The sequence below is a fragment of the Panthera onca genome, chromosome C1 (genome assembly GCF_046562875.1).
Source record: "Panthera onca isolate mPanOnc1 chromosome C1, mPanOnc1 haplotype 2, whole genome shotgun sequence".
In the NCBI taxonomy this organism is placed as follows: Eukaryota; Metazoa; Chordata; class Mammalia; order Carnivora; family Felidae; genus Panthera; species Panthera onca.
The window spans coordinates 9,092,154-9,116,907 of NC_138346.1; the positions used below are offsets into that span (position 1 = coordinate 9,092,154).

General features: G+C 39.4%; 1 protein-coding gene across 5 annotated transcripts in view; it reads right to left on the reverse strand.

The window, feature by feature from the left end:
* Nucleotides 1-24,754, reverse strand: part of CAB39 (calcium binding protein 39) — an 87,798-nt gene that overhangs the window by 32,152 nt on the left and 30,892 nt on the right. For all 5 annotated transcript variants that reach the window (XM_060624078.2, XM_060624080.3, XM_060624077.3 and 2 more), the window contains exon 2: nt 18,174-18,329. In XM_060624078.2, coding sequence (XP_060480061.2) covers nt 18,174-18,287 — 114 coding nt within the window. In that variant the 5' untranslated portion in view covers nt 18,288-18,329. The remainder of the gene's footprint in view (nt 1-18,173; nt 18,330-24,754) is intronic.

The following is a 24,754-nucleotide window of genomic DNA, read 5'->3' on the forward strand; positions in this document are numbered from 1 at the left end:
CTGAACTGCATCCTGGTCCAGAAAAAGGACATGAGTAGGACAACTGATGGAATTTGAAAAAGATCCATGGATTAGTTAATAGTATCCTATAAACGTCAGTTTCCGGATTCTGATCATTAGACTGTGGTTATGTAAAATGTTAACATTTAGGGAGGCTGGGTGAAAGGCAGTCTCTCTGCAATCATTTTGTAAGAATAAAAAGTTCATCTACTCTCTTATTTTGCTTTTTCTTCACAGGTGAGAGGCATCTCTCCTTAGTTCCAAGGCTGATGGCTCAATATATGTGTGCTGGAGAAAAGGCCCCTAAACAGAGAGTCTGGTCTTTCCTCAAGTCCCCCCATGTGCCATTTTGCCAGTTGTGTGGCCTTGTGGAAGATGTAGATTCCATACCTTCAGACCTGAGACTCCAAATAAAGGTCCTCCCTATTCTCTACTGCCCTCTCCTCTCCTCACCTTCCTGCCCTGATATCTTTGTGTCTCCTCAAGTGACCCTGAATGCTCACACTACTCCTCTCCACCCTCGGAACCCCCCCATTCACAAAGCCTTCCCTCGCTTCCCCCTCTCGTCCTCTGATGCCACAGCAGTTGCTACGCTGTTTAGGCCCCTGGCCTTGTAGCCTTAGATCTTCTCCTCTCTACCTCGCATTTCCCTAACTTACCCTCAGGCTATGGAAAGGGCTTGCTTACACTTTTTTATCCCCTCCCCTCTCCAATGTCTGAGATGGTGACTTACACGTGGCCTGACTTCATGATTTTGTTAACTGACTAAACCAAGCCTTTTAGTTAGTCGAACTCGGTGTTGTGGGACACAGATGTTACCCTTGGGTGTCCACTGAGCATCACATTAAGTTTCATGGGCACAGACTACTAACAGCAGCCAATTGTTTTACAAATACATGGTCATGAAGAAAACCATGCGGAACAATTAGCACCCCTCATGACCAGCCACTCACGTGACTGGAAAACGATGTGGATCATGCCTCACTAATCGTGCTGCTGCCCTGTCTGGGTGAGAAGCACAGAACTGTAAGTTCTTAGTTGTTTTCTTGAGGCTTTTGAGCCACACACAGTGGGAATTTGGGGATACCCCACAGAGCAGAGTCACAGGGACAAGAGTCCGGGGCTTGGTAAAGCTTCTTGGAATCAAGGCTCCAAGGTGAGAAGCCTTGCTGCTAACTGCCAGAGGTGAGGCATATTAATCCTATGCCAGAAGCCTCGCTGACTTCCACCTACAGCTTACTGGTAACAACTTCATTTCCAATTAGTATCTTCAAGAAATATTTTAAAATTTAACAATGTAAGTTACAGGATCAACCTAAAGCAGTAACCACCAACACTCCGAAGTTCACCTCCCACACTCACTTCACTAGTAACGATATCAGATCCATACCTCTTTCCCTCCCAGCGTGAGGACACAGGAACTACTTCAAATTTTTCAGTGTAGTATCCATATGATAACCTCTCCAATTAGAACTAAGGCTGGGAGCCTCTGCACCACCTGGTTTCCCATTAAAAAAATACAGTGAAGTGGCAAAATAATTGGCAAGCCAAACATTGGTGAAAATGGCCTATCTCAAGACCACCACCAACTCAGAAGGTTTCGTGTGAAATCTCTTGCCTTAGCCCAATGTTCCCACAGCACCCATCACTGTACTATTTTACCGTCATTAGGGGCAACCACTAGGCACAAAGTAGTGATACAAAAATACCATTTTAGAAGAGGAGAGACTCACTCACTCATTAGTGCTTGCAGACCATGTCCCTAAAGTGCTCATGTCCCTTTTCACCCTCCTCGTTTGGACCCAGGCCCAAATACTCAGTAGATCTCAAAGTGGCCTCACAGCAGGAATGCGAGGTGACAAGGTAGCTACTCATAGGTGCAGGCACAGGGTTGTATCTGGTGGGGTGTAAGACTGGGTCTGTCCGCTCTCTTACCCCCAGTTTTTAATACTGTTACTAGGTAAGCCTAATGTTAAGATACAAAGCACACTGAAAAATAAACACAGCTAAAGTAGTATGTTTAAAGTACAGATATGCCTGATTGCAAAATTAAAAAGTAAAAAACCCTTTAAAAAAAGATATTCTACTTCATAACGATAATTAAGTTAAAATGGTCCAATATGTTTTCCCTCCTACCAGAGGCAAAGACTTCTAAAAGATACACTGGGGTGGGGGGGGGGGGGTGGAAAATAAAATGAAACAACACACTAGATGGCAATTTGGCAAAATGTAGCAGAAAGTTTTAAAAGGTGCAATCTCTATGAATCCCACATTACACCTCTAGGAATCTATCCAAGGGAAATAGAGAATTATGCAAAGATGTAAGTATAAGCAGTGTGATTTACAATAGCAAAGAATTAGAAAAGTTATCCCACTGACCCGGTTAAATTATAATGTACCCATAAAACAGAAGACCATGGCAAGCTTTAAAAATAAGTAGATCTCTACTGACATGCAAAGATGTTAACATTAAAATGAAAACATAAACCGGGTTACAGAACAGTATGATCCCACATTCATTTACTTATTTGCCCCAGAGACAGAGTGAGAGGGAGGACACTAGAACAAGAATGAGAATCTAGAAGGATATCCCACCATGTCAACACTAGTTATTTCATGCAGTAGTGGAATTAGGAGGATAAAGCTCCTAAAGACAAAGATACACATATGGAAATCAATCACAACTATCAGACATAACGAAAGGAGCACAGCTCTCTCAGACACGTGCACCCCCATGTTACCCACAGAGTGTTTGAGAAAAGAGAAAACAGAAGGTGCCGATGTCAGCCTCCTCTTGCCCCACCAAATGATTTCAAATGAACAGGACTGTGGCAGATAGATGCTAAAGTAAGGAGAAAGAATCTGATGACTAAGGTTGTGAGCCATGAATACAAAGGCAACATTTCTTTTTCTTTCCTTTTCTTTTCTTTCTTTCTTTCTTTCTTTCTTTCTTTCTTTCTTTCTTTCTTCTTTCTTTTTCTTTTCTTTTCTTTCTTTCTTTTTCTCTCTTTCTCTTTCTTTCTTTTTCTTTCTTTCTTTCTTTCTTTCTTTCTTTCTCTTTCGTCCTCTCTTCCGTTCTCTCTCTCTCTCTCTCTAAAGATTTTATTTTTAAGTAAACTTTACGCCCAATGTGGAGCTCAAACTTACAGCCCTGAGACCAAGAGTCGCATGTTCCACTGACTGAGCCAGCCAGGCACCCCAAGGCAACATTTCTTAAACCAGTCAGTCAGGAGGAGAGGGACCAATCCTCTCCGAGAAAATGAATCATGAAATGAACTGTTAAGTTTGAGTGATGCTGCAGTATGCAGTCAGAGCACCTTAAGTGTTGAAAGAGACATCAGCAATCCTCCAAGTAAGTGGCTTTTAGATCCTTTTGGGCCACTGATATTCTGTTCTCTACTCTGTCCATAATCATTTTTTCAAAATAAAAATCTTACGTAGAATCCCAATATACAAATGAGGATAAAGGAAAACTAAAAAAATGTACAAAGGGAGGAGCGCCTGACACCAGAGCCTGTTTCTCGATCTCGAGCACACACCCTTGGAACGTCAGGCTTAAAAGCAAACACACACACAAAACACACATTTCCACCTGCCCCCACTTCTAACCACACTAAAACTCCCTGCTATAATCTGTCTCATTAGAAGTATCAAGCTCCTCTAGATAAGCAGGTAGCAAACTTTTTGTGGGTCATATAGTCTCTGTCACAACTACTCAACTCTGCCGCTGCAGCAGGAAAGCAGCCAGACCGTGTCAATGGATGGGCATGTGTTTAATACTACTACTTTATTTATTAAACCAGGTAAGGGGCCATCCCGGGCTGTAGTTATTGACTCATGCTCTGGAAAATATCTGGTGGGTAGAAAATAGGCCAAAGGGCACTTGACCCTAGAGTTGGCTACAGGCAAGCACCACATCCTCTCAATTCTCCCTCAGAAATCTAGTCTCCTATCTCAATCCTCCTTATCCTTTCATGTTCCCTCTCGCCGGAGTACTCTTCCGAAGTGCATCTTCTGCCATTACGTCCGTCTTCTCCAACACACTTCCCATCTCGCCCCATCTCTGACTGAAACGCAGCTGGTGGGAATGGGAAGTGGTACGGCAACTCTGGAAAAGAGTTTGGCGGATTCTTGCAAAACCAAACGTAACGGTTACCTTATGACTCTTGTACTCTTGGGCACTTATCCCAGAGGAATGAAAACCTATGTTCACACAAAACCCGTACAAAAATGTTCACAGCTTTATCTGTAACAGCCAAAGACTGGAAACAGTCTAGATGTCCCTCAATGGGTGAATGACTAAACGCACTGGGGTATATCCACAGAATGGACTGAAACTCAACAATCCGGAGGCATTACTGTTACTCAAAACTACCTGCATTGATCTCGTGGGAATTAAGCTGAATGGAAAAAAGCCAGTCTCAAAAGGTTATATACACTGCATGATTCTATTTATAAAATATTCTTGAAATAACAAGATCACAGATTTGTGGTTGCCTGCAAGGGTTAGGGAAAGGGGGAGAGGAGATGGGTGTGGCTATAAAGGGGTAGCAAGGGGGGCCACTGCGGTGATGGAACAGTTCTGTGTCTCGATTGTGGTGGTGGTTACAAAATAACCACATAGCTACACAGACAAAATTGGTGAAATGTGAACTAGGCCTGTGGACCCCACCAATGTCAATGTCCTGGTCCTGATACCGGACACAGTCATGTGCCATGTTACCACTGGGGGAAACTAGAAGAAAGGCACATGGCATCACCCCGTATACGTTTTTGCAACTTTCGTAAATAAGTAATTATTTAAAAATAAATTTAAAACAGAGCAAAACAACGACAACAAAGATTTCTCCAGCTCCCTCGGTATATCTTTAGGTTGTACAAAAGGCCTTTTTCAAACCACCACAACCTACATCTGTAGCCTCACTTCCCACCACAATCCTCTATCCAGTCCCCCCATCATGTCACCCTGAACTTGCAACCATGTTCTGGACATTCCATTCCCTCTCACACTTTGCGTGGCAACGCCCTAAAATCCAGTTCAAATACCACTTCAAACCTAACTTTCTACACGTACCTCTCCCTGACAGAGGCCATAACTGCTTTATCCCCTTGGTTCCCACAGAACTTCATTCCTACCTCCAAGCCTCTGTATACTATAATATTTATATACCTATTTCATCTAGTAGATTATAAACTCCTTAAGAATGGGGATAAAATTTGATCCATGTGCCCATCTATCTGCCCACATATATGAGGGCACTAAAATGTCTGTGGATTCAATCAAGTTGGGAATCATCTTTTGCAGAAGATGACAATGGAGGTAATGAAGTCACCTTTTGCCAGAGACTGTCCTTCCAACCACTGTGCACATGAAACTTGGCATAAGGAAACATAATTCAGATGGGAATCATTGTTTATAAAGCATTCTTTTTTAGAAACAATTTTGAAATGATCTATTAAGCAGAATTTTCCATGCTTCTGTTCACCATTAGTTTATATAATCGAGTTTATTATAATTTACATGTGACTAGTTTTTATTGAGAAATGTCTCAAAAGAGCCCAGATTTTTGGGGGACTGGGGAGGGAGGCTTAAATAGTTTATTATTTTGTCTTATATTTTTATATTTTTGCATTTCTTTATACCCATTTTAGCAAAAAAAAAAAAAAAATCATTTAGCAAACCAGAGTCTTCTAAACACGTAGCAATCTATATTTAATACCTTAAATATCAATTCATTCTCAAAAAGGGATCTATTAAATGACCTCATTGAAAAAAAGTAAGTTCTTAAAGCAAAGTAAATTAAGATAAAGGATGAGATGAAATCTAAAAGTAAACTGAAACATGTTGATGCCATTGATAAAAGCAATTCTATTTTCACAGTAATTCTTGTGTTAATTAAAAAAAAAAAAAACTCCTATAAACACACACACACACATGCACCTCTCTACTAAAGAAAATGTCTGAGTCTTCTAAGCGGAAAGATCATGGGCTAAGAATAACCTATTAATAACCTTATGGTGTCAAAGATTACTCTAAACAAGTTTAGTAACCATGAGTCACTATTAAATGGCCATGCTAGGAAAGGCTACTCCCTCTGCCCCTCTTAAATATGCCAACATAGAGCAAACTTATTCCTCTCATGAAATGAGTGAATATAGCTATTCAACACCGTGAACACATGCATTCACAGCGATGAAGGGACCCAAGTATAAGCTGAACGAGGCAGTCATACCTTCTTTATATAGCATGCCGTGGGCAAAGAGCATGTAAATAGTCATTACATACACAGATTTATGTGGCTGTTAGCAATGAAAGAAAAAATTCCACTCCATCCCACTCCACCCCCATGCCCTAGTTACCTAAAAATAAGGATGGTAAGATAAACCATTTTTTTCCTAAAGGTATAAGGAGAGTAGTTTTTAAATTCTTTTAAAAAGGTGTGACACGGGTCCTAAGGGATTAATCTATTTGTATTATACACAATTCATAATATGGCAACTGTGTACATATTATAAAATACCAACACGTTACAAATAGGGGAATAAGCACTCAAATGTTGTATTTATCATTTTGTCCACAAGATCACAAGAAATGAATGAGAAAATGCACATGGATGTAATGAGTAAATCAGAAACAGGCATAATTTCACAATGGGTTTGGCAGAACTGGGAGTGAATTCCATCTCTGACTCCAATACAATGGGTTGTATTAGAAACAATAGCTTTCTTCATGTGGATCATGAGAATAACAACAGGAAACTGCTCTACCTCGAAATAAGATGGATGCCTATTCTTACGAAGGCACGTTGCAAAATACAGTGCTGTATGCACATAAGGATGTGTCAACCATGAAAGCCTGTATTCCTTTTACAAGAACTAAGTGGGCTCTTAGCCCACACCAAATACATACCCTTTCCCATTCCTTAGGAGACAGAAATCTGCTATCTCATAAGGAAGACAATTTCCACCTATTATTTTTCCTCACGGCAAGATGAAATTGGACTCCCTGTTTTACTTCCACTTACAGGTCTTAGTTCTATCTCCTGCGACCATCTAGAACCTTCCCTTTCCTCATACGAGATATTCCCTTAAAAACATTTTACTAAGAGCCTAGGGCCCACATTTTATTCTTTCTCTACTTCACATCTCCAGTTCATTCGATTATTCCTCATGGCAGAGTTCTCAATTTCTGTGTCAGCTGGTCACTCCTCTCTCAACACATTCTAGTTTCTCTACATTTTCAAGTAAGGATTTGTCTACTCAGAGCAGATGATCACTTTGAATTTAAACAGTGTATTTCTATTATTGCCACCTAGGCTTTCAACAGTCTTTCTGGGTATTCGATGACATGATCTATTCTCAGGGCAAACATATGTGGTTTGTAAGCCAACTCTATCTCAGTTGGTCCATGGATAGTCTTTTCTTACTCTTTACTGACTTATAACTGACATGCAACAAACCACAAAGATTTAAAGTGTACAATTTGGTAAGTTTGGACTTACGTATACACCCATGAAACCATCAAGACAGTAAACATATCCATCACCACTAAGATTCCTCTGTAGTCCCATACTTTGCCAACCTCACTCTAACCCTCCACATCCCTGCCAATCCCAAAGCAACCACTGATCTGCTTTCTGTCATTATGGCTATCCATAGAGTATTGTATAAATAGAAGCATACATTATGTACTCTTTATAGTCTGGTTTCTTTCACTCGACCTCATTATTTTGAGATTTGTTCATGTTGTTGTGTACAGCAACAGTTCCTTCTTTTTTGTTGCTGAGTAGTATTCCATTGTATGGAAGCACCACAACTGGTTTATTTACACACCTAGGCTGTTTCCTGTTTTAGACTATTACAGATAACGTCGCTATGAACAGTTAGACACAAGTCTTTGTGTGGACGTAGATTTCTTGTTCTCTTGCGTAAATACCTACGAACGGGATGGCTAGATGTAAGTTTAGCTTTTTAAGAAACCGTCAAACTGCTTTCAGAAGTGGTTTATCATCTTACATTCTCACCACTTCCAGATGTTCTACATAATAATCTACATTTGCTACAGCCCAAGTTTTCAATTTTTGCCATTTTAATAGGTGTGTAGTGGCATCTTCTCATGGTTTTACTTTGCAATTCCCTAATGATAAACATCTTTTCAAGTGCTTATCTGAAATCTGTATATTTTCTTTGATGAAGTGTATATTCAGATTTCTTGCCTGGTTTTTACTGGATTGTTTGTTTCCATATTGTTAAGTTTTCAGAGTTCTTTACATATTCCGGGTGCAATCTTTCATCAGATATATGCTTTGCAAAGATCTTCCACCATTCTGTGGCTTTTCAGTCTTTTAACAGTGTCCTTTGAAGAGCAAAAAGTTTTCATGTTGATAAATTTCAATTTATTTTTTCTTTTAATAGAGTATGCTTTTGGTGTCACATCTAAGAATGCTGTGCCTAGCTCAAGGTCACAAAGATTTTGTTTTCGTTTAGAAGCTTTATGGTTTTAGGTTTTACATTTAGTTGTGTGATCCATCTTGAGTTAATTTTTGTATACGGCATAGGTTATGGGTTCAACATTTTTTTGCATATGTGGCTATCAAATTGTTTCAGTACCAACTGTTGAAACAACAACCCTTTCTCCATTGAACTGCATTTGCTCCTTTGTCAAAAACTTTCCATATGTGTAGATTTATTTCTAGATCCTGTTCTGCTTCCCTGTCCTATTTGTCTATGTTGATGCTACACTATTTTGATTATTGTATCTTTAGAATTATTGGTATTAGATGGTGTGAACCTTCCAACTTTGTTTTTGTTCCAACTTGTTTTGATTATTCGAAGTCCTTTACTTTCCACACAAATTTTAGAACCAGGCTGCCAATTTCTATAAAAAGCCTGTTAGGATTGCAATGAATCTATAAATCAATTTGGGAAGAACTGACATTTTAACAATACTGAGGCTTCCATGAACAAGGTATATATCTCTCACTTATTTAGGTCTTTCAACTCTTAGCAATATACTGTAGTTTTCAAATGCACAGATCTTTCATTTGATTTGTAAGATTATCCCTAGTGTTTCATATTTTTGATACTACTCCAAATGATTTTTTTCATTTTGATTTTGTAACCTGTAACTTTGCTGAACTTATGTATTAGTTCTACTAGCATTTTTGTAAATTCCTTCAGCTTTTCTAGGTTGTGTCATCCATACATAAAGACAGTTTTACTTCTTCCTTTCCATGCTTTTTATTTTTTTCTTACCTGACTTATAGGCTAAAAACTCCAAGCACAAAGTTAAACAGAAATGGTACTTTTATTTAACAGAAACTAAACAGACATCCTGTTTTCTTTTTTTACTCCTTTCTTATTTTTGATCTTAGACATACATGATTCAGCCTTTCGCCATTATATGTAGTGCTAGCTGGAGGGTTTTCGTGGATGCCCTTTGTAGACTGTGGAATTTCTATTCCTAATTCGCTGAGAGTTTTATCAGGATCAGAGGCTGGTTTTTTTGTTTTTCCCTCTTCCTCTTTTTCTTTCTTTTCATGTACTGACATGAGTTTGTCAATACAATGAATTACACTGATTGGTTTTTGAATGTTAAACCAGCCATGGGTTCTGGAAATAATACATCGCCTGGTCATGATGCATTGTCCTACTATTAGATTCAATTTGCTAAAATTTAGTTTATAATTTATGCATCTATGCTCATAAGGGATATTAGTCTATAGTTTTCTTGTAATGTCTTTGCCTTTGGTATCAGGATAATCCTGGCCTCACAGAATGAGTTAAGAACTATTTCTTCTTAACTTTTCTAAAAAAGTTTGTGCAGAAATTGTGTCATTTCCTCTTTAAATGTTTGGTAGAGATCGTTAGTGAAACCATCTGTGCCTAGATTTTTCTTTGTGAGAAAACTGTTAACTAAATTTTGAATTATTTTAATGGATATACGGCTACTAAAGTTACACACTTTTTTCTTGAGTGAGTTTCAGGATGCTGTGTCTTTCAAAAAATTTGCCCATTTCATCTAGTTGTCAAATTTATTGGTATAACGATGCTCAACTCACAATATCCTTTTATTACCCTTTTAATATCTGTAGAATCTGTAGTGATGTCAACTCTTTTGTTCCACATACTGGTCATTTGTCTTTTCTCCTGATCAGACCTAGCTAGAGTTTACAAATTTTATTCACCTCAAAGAACCAGTTTTGGTTCTGATTGTTTTGTTTGGTTTTGGTTTTCCTGATTTTTATTTGACAGATTTCTGCTTTGATCTTTATTTCTTGATGTTTAATTTGCTTTTTTTTTTCTAGTGTCTTAAGGTAAACACTAAGACTTTTCTTCTCTTCTAGTATTTGCACTTAGTGCTATAAAATTTCCCCAAGTAATGCTTTAGCAACATCACACTGATTCAGATGTTGTGTTATTTTTATTTCACTCAAATAATTTTCTAATTTCTCTGATCCATGCATTATTCAGAAGTATGATGTTTAGTTTCCAAATATTTAGGAATTTTTCCCAGGCTCTGTTATCGATGTCTAATTTAATTCTATTGTAGTCACAGAACATATGTTATGTAAATTTATCTTTTTAAAGTATTGGACCTTCTTTTAAGGCCCAAAATATAGTCTACATTTACTAAAAATGTGTCATATGTCAAAAGGGTGTAGGAGTGTTCTGCTGTTGTTGGATACAGTGTTCTATAAATATCAATTAGGTCAAATTGGTTGACAGTATCATTCTGGCCTACTAGAAGATCCTTGCTGATTTTCTGTTTTGTTCTATCAATTATTGAGATTGGGGCACTAAAATCTCCAATTATAATTGTGGATTTGACAGTTTCATCTTGCAGTTTTATCAGTTTTTGCTTTGTTTTATTTTGCTTTAAGGCTCTGTTACCAGGTGCATATTTAGGATTGTTATGTCCCTTGGATTAGTTGAACTCTATTTTATCATGAAATGATTTTATCCCCGGTGATATTCATTGCTCTAAAATCTACTTGTGTCTGATATTAATAGAGGCACTCCAGCTTTCTTTTCACAAGTATTAGCATGGTATATCTTTTTTCATCTTTGTAATCTAAATGTGTCATTATCTTTAAAGTTCATTTCACATAGGCACATAAAGTTAGGACTTTTTCATTCAATCTGATGATATCTGCCTTTTAACTAGGTTATTCAGCCCGTTTATATTTAATGTGATTATTGATATGGTACATCTGAGTCTATCAACTTACTGTTTGTTTTCCATTTGTCCCATCTGTTCTTTAATCTTTTCCTCTTTTTCTGCCTTTTTTTGGCTTAATCAAATATTTTATTTTCTCCTTTGGAATCTAGTCTGTTGTATTGTTGTTGTTGTTTTTTAAGATTCTAGTACAAAGCTATACTTTGATCTGTACTGCATTTTATCAGTTAGGATCACGCCCTTCCTTCAAGCCTTACCCTACCGACCCTAACAGCTAACCCTCTGGTGCCTGATTCAGTTACCTATAGAGTTTACTATCCTTCTACAATATTTGTAATTCACAGACTCTGCTAATAATCCCTTTAATTCTCTTCATATAAATCAGTAACAATAAATGTCACAGTTTAGAGTTGAGGACAGTATCTTACAACAGATCACTAGAACCCTGCCTAGAAGCTTAGAGTGATCCACTAATCATGTACTAGGTATAATTATTCATCCAATCATTAAAAATGTCCTCTGAGTATCCTGAACTAATTAATGAACATAAACCTATGTGGAAGATACTAGGCCCAACAGGGTAGATCTCCCAAGAAGGGTCATTTATCTCACTACTTCTGTGTGTGGTAGCTTTAAAGGGAATGTGATCCTTGGCCACCATCATAAAATCTATAAGATACCTGGCTATTATACCCTCTTATTGGTCACAAACTCAAAATACAAATTGTTACATACTCTCAGTAATACCTGTTTTATCCTATTAAGTAGGAATTAAGAGTTCAGAAGAGTCATAAGGTGACAGTATTTCAAGTTAACTCTGCTTTGTATTCCATTTTCAATAAATCCAAATAGTTATTGAGCTGTCTTTGGAAGGTTTATATTCTAACAGGAGGAAGAAAAAGTAAACAAACATCATTAGTATATTAAAAATGTTAAGTGCTACAAAGGAAAATAGAATAAGATCAAGGGGAACAGGAAAGCCAGGGAGGAGAGCTGCATTTTAAACAGGCGGTTGGGTGAAAAGTGACATTTGAGCAAAGATTTGAAGGTGATAAGGGAGTAAGCCAAGCAGAGAGCTGGGGGAAGAACATTCTAGGCAAAAGCAACAGCCAAATGCAAAGGCCTAAAGGCAAAAGCATGACTGAAGTATATCAGGAAAGGAAGTCGATGTGGGGGGAGCACTTGGAGAAAGGCCCATTGAAGCCCTGGGTCTGACTGTCCAGGGCAAGGGTCATTGTTTATTTTTTTGCTGAAGGGCAGATAGTAAATATTTTAAGCTTCGCAGGCCACATAAGGTCTCTGCTGCATATTCTTATTTGCTTTTTAAACCAACCCTTTAAAAATGTAAAGACCATTTTTTTTTTAATGTTTGTTTATTTTTGAGAAAGAGAGAGAGACAGAATATGAATGGAGGAGGGGCAGAGAGAGAGGGAGACCACAGAATCTGAAGCAAGCTCCAGGTTCCCAGCTGTCGGCACAGAGCCCAATGCAGGGCTCGAACTCATGAACAGTGAGATCACGACCCGAGCTGAAGCTGGACACCCAACCGACTGAGCCACCCAGGCGTCCCAGTAAAAATCATTCTTAGCTCACGAGCCTTACAAAAACAGGCCTAAGCAAAGATTTGGTCTGTAGAACTTAGTTCAGGTCCTTGTAAGGACTCTGACTTTTACTCTAAGGGAAATATTGTTTGACTCATGTTTTTTTTTTAATTTCGTTTTTATTTTTTAGGGAGAGAGAGAGAGAGAGTGCGCGCGCAACCAGGGGAAAGGGAGCAGAGAGAGAAAGAATCTTAAGCAGCCTCCATGCTCAGTGCAGAGCCCGATGCAAGGTTCAATCCCACAACCCTGGGATCATGACCTGAGCCAAAATCAACAGGTGGACACTTGACCAACTGAGCCACCCAGGTGTCCCATTTGAGTCATGTTTTGAAGGAACGAATATGGCCGTAGGGAGGCAAGAGACACCAGTTCAAAGGACACTATGGTATTTCAGAGCAGAAGACAAGGGGAGACCACACCAGAGTGTGTAGCAAAATGGGAGACATGGTTAGAGTCTGGCTTTTAAATCCCCCCAACCAAAGTGAATGGATTTGCTCATGAATTGGATTTGGGAAGTGTGAAAGGAGTCATGGATAACACAAGACTTTTGGCCTGAACAACAAGGACAGAAGGACCAAATTTCATTAACCATGCTTGGAAAGACTGTGAATGGATGTGTGAAGTGGGTGTTTTGCTTCCAAAGTAGAATTTATATTTCTTCAATCCGGCTACAACTTTGTGGCTCATTTATTTATTCTTCTAAAGCTTCAGAATAATTAATTACTTGTCAACTTACAAAAAGATCCTGCTCTGATTTGAATGAAATCACTTTAAACTTAAACATTAATTTGAAAAGAAACGACATCTTAACTATATTCCATCTGATAGAGTGGACCAGGTATTCTTTGGTGCCTCTGAACAAGGTTTTATAGTTTTCTTCAAACAGGTTCTGCATCCTTCCTGATGAAAGTATTCTCAAACATCTTATTTGTTGTTGTTGTTGTTGTTGTTATTGTAAATGAAATACTTGCTTAAAAAAACTACAATTTCTAGATAGTTTTGATTGGTATTTAGGGAGGCTATGGATTTAGCTGCCTTGTAAATAAACTCATTTTTACGTTGATTTGCTTGTGTTTTGTACAGATATATGAGAATGTCAATAATGTAATTCTCCCTGTTTATTTGCAATAGCTGTATTTTTTATTTCTAAACCATTTCTTCCTTCCTTCCTTCCTTCCTTCCTTCCTTCCTTCCTTCCTTTCTTTCTCTAAACCATTTCTTTATGCACTGGCTGGATTTCCAGAACAAGGCTAAATAAGTCATAGCAAGCACTCTGGTTTTATGGGACTACCTTCAAGCTTTCAGTCTTAAGTATGAGGTCAAAGTTGTTTTTCACGGTTTTTAATTTAGTGGTTAGATTTTCACCTTTCCATGTATTTTCAGGTCTCTGTTCCCTTTTTTGCCATTTGCATCAGTTGCTACTACCTTTTGAATGTTGATAACAAGGTGAATTGGGAAATTGCAGGGTTCTCCTCCCTCTTCTTAATCTATTTCAGAAAAAGTAATTTCTACAAGTTGCCTTTCAGAGTTGTCCCTTTCCACTGAAATGAAATTTATTTTTCATAAATTCAACTATTTTCCTTTGCTTTGTTTACCCTAATAGCAGGAGGTCTATTCTTCCTAAGGTTTAAAGAAATAGCTCTCAACCTTGGTGTTATGGATATCTGGGGCCAGGTAACTCCTTGTTGTGGGAGGCTGTCCCACGTTTAGCAGCATCTCTGGCCTTTCCTAACTAGATGCCAGTAGCCGCCTGTGCTCCAACACAGATTAAAACCAACAATGTCTTTAGACATTGCCAAATGTCCCACAGAAGGCAAACTGCCCCTGGTTGACAACCACTGGTTTAGTCAAGTAGATGATATGGATTCTAACGGAGACTAAGCATGCTTTCTATAACTTACAGGACTCACCTCCAGTGCCACCTCCTCATATAGCCCATCTAAGTTAGGACACTCCCCCTACCTGCTGCCACCCCCCACACACCCACACACCTTCAGTCGACTACCACAGATGTCAAAGCATGGACTCCTGTGGACCCGTGAGACCCTTTCAAGAGGCCCAGGAGGTCAGAACTGTTTTCAATCAATACAAACACATTTGCCTTTTTCTGCCGAATTGCCATTTGCACTGACAGTGCTGACCCTCTAGCCTGAGTCAAGGCGGGGACAACAAACTGTACCGGCCATCATTGCCATCTTCATCACCATGTACTCAGTTTAAAAAAAAAAAAAAAAAAAATGCCATTTTGCTTAAGAATGTCATGGGAAAGCAGAAAAAAATATTCATTTTATTATATTTTGATATTTGAGTACACATCTTTTTAACATTTGGTGTGATAAATACAGGGGGTATACGTAAAACACCTTCTGCCCCTTATTAAAGTAAATGGGTTGTCTTAAGGAAAAGTAATTGTATGACAGAGCTACAAGCTGAATAAGCCACTTTTTTAATGGAACATCATTTTAACGTGAAAGAAAAACTGACGAATCATTCAGGCTTAGATATTTGGCAGACATTTTCTCAAAAATGAATGAAGTGAGAGCTTGTCACTTTAAGGAAAACACCCTATAGTATCTGCTGCCCAATTTGAATTCTGAAATCTGAATACAACATGCATAAGTCTGACCACTTCCCAGTACTTCCAGACTTTTCTGATGGGATTAGTGGTAATACTTAAAAATGTGAATTTTTGAAATTGTATAATGTGTCAATATTTGGAAGATGTGTATACATCAGTGATCCAACACTTTCTAAATGATCAATGCATGTTACAACATCATGCATGGATAAAAGATCTTTTCAGGGTGCCTGGGTGGCTCAGTCAAACATCTGACTTCGGCTTAGGTCATGATCCCACGGTTCCTGAGTTCGAGTCCCACAGTGGGTGAGCCCTGCTTCCGGTGAGCTCAAACCCCGCTTAGGGTGAGCCCTGCTTCTGTCTCCCACTCCCCCCTCTCTCTTTCTCTCCTGGAATTCTCCCTCTCTCTCTCTCTGCCCCTTGCTCACTTGCGCCCTCTCTCAAAAAAAAAAATCTTTTCAAAATGCAGAGTATGAAAGTTTATTTATATACTCTCAGATTCTATTACAATCAAGGAGCTATCAATTGGGTTTTTTTCCTTTTTTATTAAAGATTTTTGTTTATTTATTTTGAGAGAGACAGAGACAGCACGTGTGGGGGAGGGGAAGAGACAGAGGGAGAGAGAGAATCCCAAGCAGGCTCTGTGCTGCCAGTTCAGAGCCTGAGGTGGGGCTTGAACTCATGAAACCGTGAGATCATGATCTGAGATGAAACCAAGAATCGTAAGCTTAACCAACTAGGCCACCCAGGTGCCCCAAGGAACTATCAATTGTTGAATTTTGGTGTGGCTATCAAAAATATTCAGAATTATCTGAAAGGCTATTAAAACACACCTCCTTTTTCCACCCATACATCTGTATAAGGCCAGACTTTATAACTTCAACCAAGGAACATATGACATCAGAGTGAATGCAAACACAAATATGAAAATCTAGCTATCATCTGTTATACCCAAATTTTTTAAAAAGTTTTATCATATCATAAACATTTATCTATTATCTTACAACGGGAATGCAAGAAACTCTAGAATTTCCATGAAAGATCTAAAGTTGAATTATAAAAAAATTTTACTAATTTTAGATTGCTTCTTTGGTTTTAAATATTTATTTGGGGGTGGGGGCAAGGGTTGAGAGAGACAGAGGGAGACAGAGGATCTGAAGCAGGCTCTGCACTGACAGCACAGAGCCCGATGCAGGGCTCAAACTCATGAACCATGAGATCATGACTTGAGCCCAAGTCAGATGCTTAACTGACTGAGCCACCCAGGCACTCCTAGATTGCTTCCAATGACAGAAAGATAGATTAATTCAATAGCCTGTAACAAATCTTAATCCCATGGGTGTGAACTTCGTTTTTTTATAGGAACACAGGTAAACCACATCTTAAAAAGATGGTAGTAGTTAAGCAGTCTACTATTCAACCCAAGAGAGGAAACAACCTCCTAAAGTAAACAATAGGGTGGAAGTGGTCATTCCAGTCAAATACTCATTCAAGAGACAGCAGGTATCCAGCCCATGGTAGACAGGTACTGTGGAGGGCACAGGTGGGCCAGAAATAACACTGGAATCAAAGAGCTCATGTTCTAATAAGAGAGAAAAAATCCAACACAAATAAAATCATGTTCAAAGATGGAGGCAGTGCTGGCATTTCCAAAGGAGGTGACCAAAAGGTAGAGATTTGTTTTAGGGGGCAAGCATGAGGAAGCAAAGGGAGTATTCTGGGAAGCCATCTAGGAAAAAGAGAGGTATGGGGTGGTTCTGAAAGATGAATGGGGGCTGGGGTGAAAATTCAAGGGGGTGGACAAGACAAAGGCATTAAAAATGGTATAGCTGATCATTTGCTTTAGTTGCTCTAGTGGACAGAGGCAAGCTGAGATTGCTAGAGCTCACAGAATAGTGGGGAGAAGGGTTGAAAACTGCCTAGAAAAGCAGAGACCAGGTCATGAAGGGTCTTGTGTGCTATGTGAGGAGTCTGCACTGAAGGTTTAAAGCAGGGGAGATATTTTAGAAAGAGCATTAAGGAGGCTACTGCTAAGATCCATAAGAGAGGTCATGAGGATCTTCATCAAGTGGGAATGGCAGTCAGGATCAATTCCTAATCCCTTAGGAAGTAGGATTCATAGTATTTCACGAAGATGACATTTTAAAGAAGGAGGAGAAGGGGTGCCTGGGTGACTCAGTTGGTTTATCTGACTTCGGCTCAGGTCATGATCTCATGGTCTGTGAGTTCAAGTACCACATCGGACTCTGTGCTGACAGCTCAGAGCCTGGATCCTGCTTCAGATTCTGTGTCTCCCTCTCTCTCTGCCCATCCCCGGCTCGTGCTCTGTCTCTCTCTCTCTCTCAAAAATAAACAAACATAAAAAAAAAAAAAAAAAAAAAAAAAAGGGAAGGAGACAGATCAGGATGAAAGCCAGGTTTTGGACTATGGTGACTGGACAGAGGGAGACACTTGTCATTGATACAAGGAACACAGAAAGGAAACTGGGAGAGATGCCACTCCAAGAAGACCACAGGTAGAAACACTGATCAGATAAACCACTTCAACAATGAACCCCCCTCCCCACCAAATTAAATAAATTTGAGAACCTGAAATGAAAAACTGAGAGAAAAGTGAGAAAGCGATCTGTTGGATGGCAGTATGGAAGAAAGTATGTGGTGTCTAGGCAGCAGCAAATGCCATTTGAGGACTCTATTTTAAAACCCCAAATAAACCCAAATTGGGATTTACTGATCTTTTAAAATCACTTCATAATCTGTCTTACATTTGCTCCTAATCAAAAGATTGAAAATATAACATAAAACCAAATGCATACCTTTTCTGCTTTTTTGTCAGAAATGTCTTGTTTTTCCAGAACAGCCATGCTCTCCTTCAGGTTCTTCACAATGTCTGCTGGGGATTTGTGAGACTTCCCAAATGGGAACGGCATGGCGGCAGCGACAGATGCCTCGCTGCGCTCTGCCTGCTTCACCTGGGGGCACAGCACAAGGCACAAGTGAGAAGAAGTGGGGTCAACAGAAGACATACTTTCTAAACCCTAATCTGGGAAGAAACCCACTGTCTGAGAGAGTCATTTTATGACAAGACTTGCAAAGTGAGTAGGAACGAGGAAACCTATAAATATACACAGGAAATGATAATGCAGAGAGATCTTAGAATTACAGAATGTTTCGTACCTCTCGAAACACCTTTTTTATCACCTGCACCCCTAACCACCCATTTGAGGAGGAACATGCTGGTGCTGGTGAGCAGGGCAACTCGCACTGCCAGGCCCCACGCTAAGCACTTTAATTCATCATCTTATGGGATCTTCTCAAACAATTCCCCGAGGGACATTATTACTCCCATTTACAGGTGAACTTTAGTGAGGTCAAGAAACTGGCTCAAGGTACCAAGCTGTAAAACCAGCTCAGGTCTATCTCAATCCAAAGTGTCCTTAATTACCACACGGTACCTCTAATTAACAGGTATCTCTTACGGTTGAGGAAACTGAGGCAAAGAGCTAGGTAAGGAGCTTAGCCAAACAGCACTAGCAACAGGCTCACTATCTAAGTCTCTCCAGATATGCCCTGGCCTGTGTTCATGCTGTTTCCTCCTAAGCACCCCGGGGGCACCCACCACCTTCTCTTCAGTCAGTCAGGGTCTCTGAGTTGGAGAATCTTGGACAGAGCCTTGGGCAAAGCTCCCAGCGGATCCTCAAGTCCCTTATGTGACAGTTTCATCATGTACTCTTTCTGCCTGGATAGGACTATCTCCTGTGAAGGAACTCACTGGATAAAACCCTTGGGGTAATGAACTTCTGGAAGTTCTTAATTTCTTATGGGCAGCAGAAAACAACATTCCAACCACATAAACCACAATATTATATCATGTAAAAGGAGGACATCCACTAGAAGTCACCATGAAAAAACAAAGTTAACAAGACAAACAATGGAAAGTAACTCGGGAACCAGTCAGAACTTACAACTTCTTTTACTAAATGGAAAGAAGCTATATTCACAGACATTAAACGACCTCATGGAGATACCAAAAGATAACTTTTTTTCCCACATGTGAACATGAAATATCTCCACTGCACAGCATCAGTAACACTTCTTTTGAGCTTTGCCTAAGACTTTATTTGAATAAAGTATTTAAATGTTTTTTTCTCCAGGGTTTGAGATACAGTGACCTGTTTACAAATAAACATATAGGGGGAAACAGCATGCAAATGAAGGTCAATGTTAAGCCTACAATTAAATCATGAGCATGTATGTTAATTCTTGACATGTTTTGATATGATCTGTCCTGACCAATCTTTACACCCAAATATCACCTATATAGCTCACTTCCTACTAGACTGTAAATCCTTCTTTGATCGCATTAAAACCACATCTCCATTAACAAAAGAGATATGTCCTCAAACACAGGTTTTTAAAAACCAAAGACGAATACATTCGTTTCTAAATATCTTTTCTATGATAAGAAGTTTGGATTTTATAGGTGAGTTATCCCAAGTGGCTGTTACATTATCTGATTACCTGGCTAGATGGTACATAAATCGTGGTCACTCTTTTCCATTATTTTCTTTTTAACCTTTTGTTTTTTGAGGGGGTAGGGAGTAATGCAGATGCTTTTCCATAAACACAGTGGACTCAGAATCACAGTAAATCCTCTGAAAATGCAATCTTTCCTATTTGTACTCTGCAAATAATAGCAACGATGCTACAAGTCAATGTTGGGTGGAGGGTGGGAAGAGTTTAATGGTATTTTGCAGGAAGTGTTATGGTGCTATGCAACAGAGATATTTTCAGCTTGGGCTCAATGGTGGAAGAAGTGACTTTCCAGGGCAAAGGGGGTTTTAAAAGGTTCTACCATAAACCAGATACTCGTCATAGCAGAAAGAGTACAGCTGGTGAAGATAACACATATAAAGTGCTTCTGTGAGGGAAAGAGGAAGCATGACACAATCATTCCTTTTTTAATTAGTATACCTATGCAGCCAAGATTTTGCAGAACATATATACTAGTAAGACTGTGCTTTGAGGAAATACAGTTAGTATTTCCTGTACTAAAAACAAGAAGTGGACACTCCTCAGCAAGATCCTTGAAGGATGTGAAACACACAGGCGTATGTCTGAGTTTTGGAACTGACAATCCCAAGAGTATGGACATAACCAGGCTGGAAGCAGCAATGGTTAAACAAGCATTAACATGGTTAAGAGACACCTTTCACCATAACAATCTACCTATCTTCCCTGTTTTCCTTCTTCCTCCTTTATCATCAGCAGTATTTCATTACAAATATCTGAGGGAGTTTTAGGGACTAATAACAAGAGCCCACTGGCGAAGGCCCTTCGATAACTCTTCACCGCCCTTATAATAAAATACAAATTCCTACCATGGCCCTCCTAGGCTTTGCCCATCTCCAACTCATGGCCCAGCATCCCGACCTTTATCATAGAGGTCCAGCCACACTGAGGTCCTTTCTGTTCCCAGAAGATGCCAACTACTACTAAGCCCGAGTGCCACATTTGCAAATATGGTAAGAATCTTAATTTTTAAATCTAGATGGTGGATATATGGATTTTCATTGTTACTCAGCTTTTGTGTATGTTCAAAGTATTTCTTAATACTGTTTTAAAACTGCCTAAACTATGTTTTGGACATAACTGGAGATCATGAAAGAGATAGACAAAAATATATATTACAATTGAAAAATCATTTAGCTTTCAAATACAAATTTCCTCTGTCCCTCAAAAAAAAAATACATATATATGTGTATGTATGTTTTTGGCTCATAATATACCTCAGCAGGATTCTTTGGACTGAGTCAAAATTATTATTGCGATTGGGAGAAAACCGACCACTGTTAGGATTCTAAAGAGGGCTGTGGAAACCCATACCTACAAATCTCAAAGTGGAGATAAGCCTGCTCCTGATGGTAAACAAACAGCAGTATATGCTTGAATCCCAAAGATAAAGAAGACTTGGAGGGGAAATTTAGCTTGAAATTTTGAGGGATTGGGGGAAGGGTGGGGTGGGAAATAATGAAACATACTAGTTTCATATTAAAATTAACATTTATGGAATTGCACACTAAAGCTGCACGAAAGGAATCTATGTGAACATGTAGCACTGCATACCCCTTAGCTTCCATGCACTGCTCTCCCTTAGTTGTTGTTTTCCTTTCTCTCTGAATGCCCTTTCTTTCTGCATTTAATTCAGTGCCTCATCTCTACTCCAATGTTGATGTCCTTCAGGGTTCCACCCTCAGCTGTGTTCTTACTCTGCATTCTCTGATTGATCTCACCTACCCATGGTTTCAATAACCTGAAACCCATTTCCTGCTCCAACCAAATGGACTACATTTCCAACTACTATTCTCTATAAATGTCTTCCAGGCAACTCAAACCTCACCCCAAGTCCTGTTTCTAAGTTCCCCTTCACAGTGAATGAATCCATCGTTCACCCAATCACAAAACCCAGTCATCATACCCCTCTTTCCACTTGTTAACTCTTCCATATGTGATCAATTCATAGTTTCGGTCAATTCTACTTTCTAAATCTCTATCCTACAGACACCAAATGTGGATCTTCACTATTCTCCACATAGGGCAGTGGTTGTCAATGGGGCCAATATATGACTTTTAGGGGATGTTTTGGGAAATCTCGTTCACACAATGATTGGGACCACAAATCACTCTCTCTCTCTCTCACACACACACACACACACACACACACACACACAAAATAACAACAACAACAAAAAAAAAACAAAACCAAAAACAATTTCTGTGCTGTTGTTCACATAAGCATAGCCTTCAGCTAGATTCTATATATTCTTGGGGCTGTGGGGTTCGGCTAGGGATCAGAATAATGAAAGTCTTTCTATCTACTTCTGCATCTATGTCAGCCACCGAGAGTCAAACTTAATAGTTTTTAAGAAATGGTTACATTATTCATTAGCAAAATGCAAACACTGAAGCACTACACAAGGCAGACAGTGAAAATCACCTGCAAAGCCTATAGAGACAACAGGTATTAACAGTCTGTCGTACATTCTCCTTTTTATTACTTGCTCCATGTCTGTGGTCGTTCGTACTGGGAGTCTATTCTCTTCTTCAAACAGAGACCAGATGATACTAGAAACGGTCACTTAATTTCTTACAAAGAACAAAAACTGCACATCACTGTTCTGTTATGTGAATGCTCTGAAAAGTACAATGTTCCACCCCCAAGAAAGTGCTGGAGAACATACAGAACACCTACTGGGAAAATAAAAGTCTAACATAATTAGAGTTAGCATTGCTGGGCACTGCCCTTCTTAGGCAATCTGTTTTGGCTTGTGCGGACACCCTCCTAACTGTAGCTAACTCTATTCACCTGTGTATTGACAAATACCGAAAAGTAGTCAAATGGTCCATAAGCCACTGATTAGGACATCCATTCATTTAAATACCAACTATGCACTCACAATATGCCACAAGCTAAAGGCATCAAGGGCACCTGCTCTACAGAAGACAGCATTCTGGTGTGTATGGATGTGGGTGTATGTGTTTAGAGACAATAATGAGAAGCTGCTGAATGACAACACATTCCTAGACAGCTGAGTTAATGGGATTCTATACTAACATACTGTTAGATCTGACTCATAAACACTTGGTGGTCAAATGCAAAAACTGAAAATTGACAAATAGTCCCACATACAATAATAAGACTTGCACACACGGCTGCTAAGGTAAATCAAGCAGTCATGAGAAGTGTGGAATGTACTGCACACTTAAACCCATTTTTAGACAGCTGGCTCTGAGACCTCACCTCCTGCTTCTACAGTTAGTGTGACTTACTTCAAATTAATACTCAATATCTAAAACATGCCAGACTATCCATATAGTAGTGTGGGGCAAGTATATAAAGCACAGTGGTTAATTACACAGCTTTATTTTTTTTTAATTTTTTAACATAATTTATTGTCAAATTGGCTAACATATAGTGTGTAAGGTGTGCTCTTGGTTTTGGGGTAGATTCCCGTGGTTCACTGCTTACCTACAATGCCCAGTGCTCATCCCAACAACAAGTGCCCTCTTCAATGCCCATCACTCATTTTCCCCTCTCCCCCACCCCTACATTCACCCTCAGTTTGTTCTCTGTATTCAAGAGTCTCTTACAGGTTTGCCTCCCTCCCTCTCTGTTGTAACTTTTTCCCCCCTTCCCTTCCCCCATGGTCTTCTGTTAAGTTTCTCAAGATCCACATATGAATTGAGAACATACGATATCCGTCCTTCTCTGACTTATTTCACTCAGCATAGTACCTTCCAGTTCCATCCATGTTGCTGCAAATGGCATGATTTCATTCTTTCTCACTGCCAAGTAGTATTCCCTTGTATATATAAACCACATCTGCTTTATCCATTTATCAGCTGATGGATATTTAGGCTCTTTCCATACTTTGGCTATTGTTGAAAGTGCTGCTATAAACATTGGGGTACACGTGCCCCTATGAACCAGCACTCCTGTATCCCTTGGATAAATTCCTATTAGTGTTATTGCTGGGGTCGTAGGGTAGTTGGTTCTATTTTTAATTTTTTTTTTTTTAATTTTTTTTTTTTAACGTTTATTTATTTTTGAGACAGAGAGAGACAGAGCATGAACGGGGGAGGGGCAGAGAGAGAGGGAGACACAGAATTGGAAACAGGCTCCAGGCTCTGAGCCATCTGCCCAGAGCCTGACGCGGGGCTCGAACTCACGGACCGCGAGATCGTGACCTGAGCCGAAGTCAGACGCTTAACCGACTGAGCCACCCAGGCGCCCCTATTTTTAATTTTTTGAAGAACCTCCACACTGTTTTCTAAAGTGGCTGCACCAGCTTGCATAATTACACAGCTTTAAAGATAACCTGGGTTCAGATCCTGACTGCCTCATGCCTTAGCTTAGACTTTTGAGACCCTTTTCCACATCTCTAAAATGAGAAAAATAGCTTACCTTACAACTTAGCACAAGAATTAAATTATATGTTTGAACATGCTTATTAGCACAGCATCTGCATATGGTAAAATTTGAATAAATAGTAATAAAGGATAGTTATGCGGGGTTTTTTGTTTCTCCTAACATCTGATTTGTGGGGTGTCTGGGTGGCTTAGTTGGTTAAGTGTCTGACTTGGGCTCGGGTCATGATCTCGCAGTTCATGAGTTTGAGCCCTGCAACAGGCTCTGTGCTGACAGCTCAGAGCCTGGAGCCTGCTTTGGATTCTGTGTCTCCCCCCCCCCCCCCCCCCCCGCCAAAAATAAACAAACATTTTTAAAAAAATTTAAAAATAAATAAAATCTGATTTGTGATCATTTCTAGAATGAAAAATGGGTAAAAAAAAAAAAAGGTATCTACACAGATTGGACAGCAATATAAAATGAGTGATC